This window comes from Fundulus heteroclitus, unplaced genomic scaffold, assembly GCF_011125445.2.
Source record: "Fundulus heteroclitus isolate FHET01 unplaced genomic scaffold, MU-UCD_Fhet_4.1 scaffold_314, whole genome shotgun sequence".
Classification (NCBI taxonomy): Eukaryota; Metazoa; Chordata; class Actinopteri; order Cyprinodontiformes; family Fundulidae; genus Fundulus; species Fundulus heteroclitus.
The window spans coordinates 120,001-127,041 of NW_023396724.1; the positions used below are offsets into that span (position 1 = coordinate 120,001).

The 7,041-nt window shown below is 42.8% G+C and overlaps 1 protein-coding gene across 1 annotated transcript in view; it reads left to right on the forward strand.

Moving 5' to 3' along the window:
* The window catches only part of LOC105922498 (V-type proton ATPase subunit B, brain isoform), a 75,787-nt gene extending 69,888 nt beyond the window's left edge, over window positions 1–5,899 (forward strand). Inside the window, exons 13-14 of the mRNA XM_036130250.1 lie at window positions 53–182; window positions 4,984–5,899. Coding sequence (XP_035986143.1) covers window positions 53–182; window positions 4,984–5,126 — 273 coding nt within the window. The 3' untranslated portion in view covers window positions 5,127–5,899. The remainder of the gene's footprint in view (window positions 1–52; window positions 183–4,983) is intronic.
* The last annotated feature ends 1,142 nt before the right edge of the window (window positions 5,900–7,041 follow it).

The following is a 7,041-nucleotide window of genomic DNA, read 5'->3' on the forward strand; positions in this document are numbered from 1 at the left end:
TGTGATCACTAGCATAATCATCACTATGATGTGTGCCTCCGTTTGCTACCAGTACGCCTGTTACGCCATTGGTAAAGATGTCCAGGCCATGAAGGCTGTAGTGGGAGAAGAGGCCCTTACTTCTGATGATCTGCTTTACCTGGAGTTCTTGCAGAAGTTTGAGAAGAATTTTATTGCTCAGGGTAAGAAGTTGTTGAATAAACAAAGATCATACATTTTGGAAAAGTTCTTTCAGATGGGGCATGTTTTTTAAGTATTGTTCATCGTTTTGTTTGTTCTCAAATTTAGCTGTTTTCATTACTTTGATATAAAATAGACTCAAGCAAAAGGTGACATCCTCTGGCAACTGCTTTTAAAATGTGGGATCCTTTGGCCAGCTTTGCAGCAAAGCTGCAGCAAAAGCAACAGTATTTTTGCGTAGCTACTTTTTTTTTACAGTAAATACCTCCTGCTGTGACCTGGTTAAATGGCATCACTGAAGCAAACATGCGTTTTGGTTAAGAACTCTACACACACTTATTCCAGTTCCAATTCCCAGCCAACATTTTTCCAAAAGCTTGTTTATCGGTTTAAAAAAAGCAGGTGGTTGATGTCGACCAAATATCAGGAGTTAGGTGTATATTAAGAGCCTGTATGTATAATTGTATGTTCACAGTTTTTATACTTTCAAACATCACTGCATTTGTACAATCATTCCATCCTGAAAAAGAAAAGGTTCAATGAAATCATCAAGACACTAAAAATAAAACTACATTCATGCCCATGATGTTGACATGAAAACTTCCTTTTTTAGATTTCCAAAGAGCAGTTTGATACTTAAACATTTATTGTGGTTGCTTTATTAAGCTACTACTGACAGCAGCTAAAACGAACCATTCTCCGTAACCCTCTTTAACTCCTGAGCTTAAAGAGTGATCTTAGTCTAATTTTACGAAAGCAGGCAGTTCCAGTTAAAGTCCCTGTAGAGTTCACCAAGCTCCACGTTTACGTCTGATAGTTGTTCAGAAAAGCCCATAATTGTGTCGCCAGACTATGACCCTTCGTCCTACACTATGCAATTTATTTCTAACTAGTTTCAGTTCCCAAACAAAGCTGCTGTTTGACAGTGTATTGTGAAAAATGACTGGAAAACAGCTATACAATAAACATATACTATGGGCTCTGTTCAGTGATCTAATTTTACCACAATGAGTCATATCACAACTGTTCCCAAACTAGCAGCACAACCCAGGCTCAATGACAGCAGCACAAAGGTTAGAGTAAAAGCTGTTTAAAAAAAATAATAATTTAAATCACTACAGCTGAGAGTAATGTTGTTCAGTTAGAAGCTGAGCACCAATACATTAGATCACTGTTCATAGAGGAGCGCTTAGAACAGCAGATACAAAAATGTTTGGGTAGGGAAAGTGTTGGAGCAAAGTGATTGCCTTCACATTGAAGGAGGTTTAGCAAATTTCCTGCAATCCAGAGATGGTTAAACGGTCATTGAAGTTCTGGATACTGTTGGGCAGCATTTGTCCAGTGTAATGGTAGTACAAGCAAAGATTACTCTTATTTAGCAAACTTTTTTTGTGAATTTATGTTGTCAAATTTTTTGCATTTTTGTAAATTCATGGATCTCCAAATCTTTTAGATTTTTTCTTCTTCACTTCGTGATGTTACCGTGGACAGCAGCCTCAGTGTGTTGGTGCTTACTTTTTTGTCTTGTCTTACTATTTAACTCTGGTTTTTGCAATGATACCCGGAGCTCTTTCACCAGAGAAGAACTCATGAACATCAGGGCTACATCACCAGAGGATTTATTCCCTACTTTTCTTCTCCCTACGCTGGAAATTTTCGACATTCTGGTCAAAGGTGCACTCACCTTTGCTCACGCAGCGAAACGCCGGAGGAGAGGGAAGCGCGCTGGTGCGTCACTGCCAGCGCGGACTCCGCTCACCGCTACCGGGCATAATCCTGCCCAACATGCGTTCCCTGCCCAACAAACTACACGAACTGACACTGATGCTGGGAGAAAAATGGACTTCTCTTCATCTGCTGTTTTTTGCTTCACGGAGACGTGGCTGTGTGGATTAATCCCGGACTGCGCTTCAGCTGGACGGTTTCCAACTTCACAGAGTGTTATAAGAATTATTCTGAAGTCACTATGGCCTCACACCACTCGGAAAAAGGAGGCCTGGAGACAAGATGTCTGTGTATAAGAGCTGACCGCAACACACATCTTTCTGGCAAAGCGAAAAGTGGAGGGATCTGTTTTTACACAAACAACGGCTGGAGCAACCATGTAGCAGTGATCCAGCAGCGCTGTTCTCCTGATCTGGAATCCTTCATCATAAACTGTAAGCCTTTTTATTCACCCCGCAAATTTGCTTTATTCATTCTGGTTGGTGTTTAAATCGCGCCGAACTAAACGTGACCAGATACTGAATGTGGAGCAGAGAAATCCGGACTCCTTAGTCATTGTCCTTGGTGACTTTAACAAAGGAAACCTCACTCATGAACTTCCTAAATATAAACAGTTTATTAAATGCCCGACCAGAGAGGAGAGCGTTCTGGATCACTGCTACACCACAGTCAGAGACGCTTATCACGCCGTCCCCCATGCTGCACTGGGCCAGTCTGACCACGTCATGGTTCACATGATTCCTGCTTACTGGCAGAAACTAAAGCTCAGCAAACCTGTAGTGAGGACATCAAAGAAGTGGACCAGTCAGGCTGTGGAGGATCTTTAGGAGTGTTTGGACTCTACTGACTGAGATGTCTTCAGGGCTGCTACCAACAGTCTGGATGAGTTCACAGAGGCTGTGACATCATATATCAGCTTCTGTGAGGACTGCTGTGTTCCATCACGAACCAGGGTGTGTTACAAAAATGTCAAACCCTGGTTCACAGCCAAACTCAGAAGGCTAAGGTTGGACAAGGAAGAGTCCTTCGGGAGTGGAGACAAATGCAGATTCAAAGATGCAAAATACAAGTTTATCAAGGCGGTGAAAGAGGCTAAACGACTGTACTCTGAGAAGCTGCAAAACCAGTTTTCAGCCAACGACACTGCTTCTGTCTGGAAAGGGCTTAGGCAGATAACAAATTACAAGCCTAAAGCCCCCCACTCCATGGATGACCGACAGTTAGCAAACGACCTGAACTACTATCGTTTCGACAGACAAAGGGACAGTCCTGCAACCACCCCCCACAACACCACCCAACAGATCACCTCCACCTCAGTGACAACTCTTTCCATACACGAGAGACATGTTAACAAACTCTTCAGAAGACAGAACCCCGGAAAGCTGCTGGACCAGACTCTGTCTCTCCATCCACCCTGAAGCACTGTGCTGATCAGCTGTCTCCAGTTTTCACAGACATTTTTAACACCTCCCTGGCAACATGTCACGTGCCAGCCTGCTTCAAATCCTCCACCATTATCCCTGTTCCCAAGAAGCCAAGGACCACAGGACCTAATGACTTTATACCCGTCGCCCTGACCTCTGTGGTTATGAAGTTCTTTAAGCGCCTTGTGCTTTCACACCTAAAAGAAATCACCGATCCCCTCCTGGATCCCCTACAGCTTGCCAACAGAGTCAATAGGTCTGCAGATGACGCTGTCAACCTGGCCCTTTACCACATCCTCCAGCACCTGGACACTGCAGGAACCTACGCCAGGATCCTTTTTGTGGATTTCAGCTCTGCCTTCAATACAGTCATCCCAGCTCTGCTTCAGGAGAAGCTCTCCCAGCTGAATTTGCCCGACTCCACCTGCAGGTGGATCACAGACTTCCTGTCTGACAGGAAGCAGCAGGTGAAGCTGGGAAAACATTACTTTGACTCACAGCTCATCAGCACTGGTTCCCCCCAGGGCTGTGTTCTTTCTCATCTGCTCTTCTCCCTGTACACCAACAGCTGCACCTCCAGTCATCAGTCTGTCAAGCTCCTGAAGTTCACGGATGACACCACTCTCATCGGACTTATCTGTGATGATGACGAGTCTGCCTACAGGTGGGAGGCTGACCATCTGGCGACCTGGTGCAGGGAGAACAACCTGGAGCTCAATGCTGTAAACAGTGGAGATGGTTGTGGACTTCAGGAAGAACTCAGCCCCAGCTGCCCCCATCACCCTCTGTGACTCCACCATCGACACTGTGGAGTCTTTCCGCTTCCTGGGAACTATCATCTCCCAGCACCTAAAGTGGGAGCTGAACATCAACTCCCTCATCAAGAGAGCCCAGCAGAGGATGTACTTCCTGCGGCATCTGAAGAAATTCAACCTGCCAAGGACAATGATGGTGCAGTTCTACTCGTCCATCATTAAGTCCATCCTCACCTCCTCCATCACCATCTGGTACGCTGGTGCCTCCGCCAAGGACAAGGACAGACTGCAGAGTGTCATCCGCTCTGCAGAGAAGGTGATTGGCTGCAGTTTTCCATCTCTCCAGGACCTGTACGCCTCCAGGACTCTTGAGGCGTGCAGGGAAGATTGTGGCTAATCCCTCGCACCCCAGTCATAGACTATTTCAGACACCTCCCTCTGGCAGGAGGCTGTGGTCCATCAGGACCAAAACCTCACGCCACAAGAACAGTTTTTTCCCATATGCTACCTGCCTTATGAACCCGTGAAACTGGACACTGTCTCTCTCCCCCGTTCAGGACTTACAAGGTTCTGTGTTACATTAGCGCACAGTTTACTGATTCTATATAGCTTCTGTATATATATCCATTGTATTTTATTTTATTTTTTGTCTGCACCATCAACACCAAGCCAAATTCCTTGTAAGTGCAAACCTACTTGGCAATAAACTTGATTCTGATTCTTATTTTAGACCAACCTGCAATCTGAGTTTAATACTCCAACCTTTTTTTATACATTTTATTTTCAGAAGTGTTTTTCCCATTATTTTGCTTGCTGCAGCTTGTTTTTAAGTTGATGTAGAGTATAGGTATAAAAAGCGTACACATTACAACACTGGTTGACCCTCTTGTCTCCCTCAGGCCCGTATGACAACAGGACTGTATATGAGACCCTGGACATCGGCTGGCAGCTACTTCGAATTTTCCCCAAGGAGATGCTGAAGAGGATTCCTCAGAGCACCTTGGCTGAGTTCTACCCCAGAGAATCTGCAGCACGCCACTAAGGTGCACTTAAAAATGTTCCTGTTCACGCCCTCCCTCTTTTTTTCTGTTTTCCCTTTATCCTCACCTGCAGTCTTTCACCCTTTTGGGCTTGACAACATATTTTGTCAAGCTTCCATTTATCTCAAGCTTCATGTTTTTGCCTTTGGTTCATCTATTTCCATGAGTCACCTTTGCTCTTGAGCATCACACCACCCTCCTTTACTCTCAATAGGAAAGAGGATGTAGACCTTTCCGATATGTGGTTGTACTGTAGTTTAACCATGTGCTGAAGGCATGAGTGGAAAATTGTGTTGGTTCTAGTATCTACTTTTAAGTGTAAAACAGTGAACATATCATTGTAGTTTTTGATTAATCATTATTTATTCAGCTGTGTACCTGCTTTACAAGGTTTTCTTTTAATCAACACATGTTGAATCCAGAAAAAAAACAGGTAAAAAAGTTGCTTCTAGATTTCTAAATTAAGAGATGAAATTAAAATGTCATTGATTCAACTAATGAGTATTGTGTTGCTATTAACTGATTATGGTTTTATTGTCATGTGCTGTTTTTTTTGTTGCTGCTGGGTTTTTTTTTAGTTGCTTCAAATTCAAACATCTTAACAAAATCCACAAAAATGGGGGTCTGTTGTATGCTTCCTCAAATGTTTAACTTGTTGCTCCTATGTGGGCTAACCTGAACATTACCAACTATGTGCAAAAATGAATTATTTGTGTGAAAACATAATCCTTTGTGAATTTGTGTCTATGAATAAATAAAATTTGATGTAAACGCTTTTCGGTTCCTCGTTATTGTAACTTCAGTAGCTTTTTTTTAGTTTGACAAAAGTGGTTAGCTCAGAAAATGTTCAGGCACAATGTTACCTCTGGTTCTGATCAGCGAATAACTGATCTTTCTATGACAGCAATGCCTTTGGCCTAACAATTTTAATAGATCCTATTCTGCTTATTTTGGAAGTCATGAAGTCTTTGGGTACGGTGCTTGTCTGGGGTAGGTCCTGACAGAAAACACTTTAACAGTTAACATCAGCTAAATCTGTGCAAATTAAAGAAAACTAGAATCGTTCAACTTCTGAAGAAGTTGAAGAAGGCGCCCACCTGGTGGTGGGCATGACCGTCAAAGGCAAAGCTTCCGAGTTCCTTGGTCGTAGGCTCTCATCGCTTGGGGATTTTAAAATCAAACCTTCTGAGTGAAAAGGATTTGTCTTCATCAAAACCTGTCGACCGGGAAAACTTTGCGTCTGCAGAGCTGCAAACTGCGTATTTCAATCTGAGACGCAGCTAATGACCTAATTGGCGACAGCCGACAGTCAAAGTTTGCCATTCATTTGCTACAGTAGTCCTAAACCACTACTGACATAATACACTTTTTGGCCACAAGCGTCATTTTGGGGGTGTTGTTTCCACTTCTTTTCGTAGAGCCGTTTTTAATAGAAAGAAGAAAAGGCAAAAACGGTCCAAACAAAAGGTCGTAACGTTTACATTTATAACCTCTGCCTTACATAAACACTAGAATTAAATCTTAATAAATAAAAGTATAGACAATTATTTCAGTAACTCATTTCAGTAAGTGAAATACACTATATACAGGAGTTGGACAATGAAACTGAAACACCTCTCATTTTAATGTGGGAGGTTTCATGGCTAAATTGAACCAGCCTGGTGGCCAATCATCATTAATTGCACATTGAACCAATAAGAGCAGAGTGTGAAGGTCCAATTAGCAGGGTAAGAGCACAGTTTTGCTCAAAATATTGCAATGCACACAACATTATGGGTGACATAACAGAGTTCAAAAGAGGGCAAATTGTTGGTGCACATCTTGCTGGATGTGTCAAAACTTTCTTCAATTGAATAACAAACAAAACTGAAGTAATAATATTTGGACCAATAGAGGAGAGATCAAAAGTTAGCACAG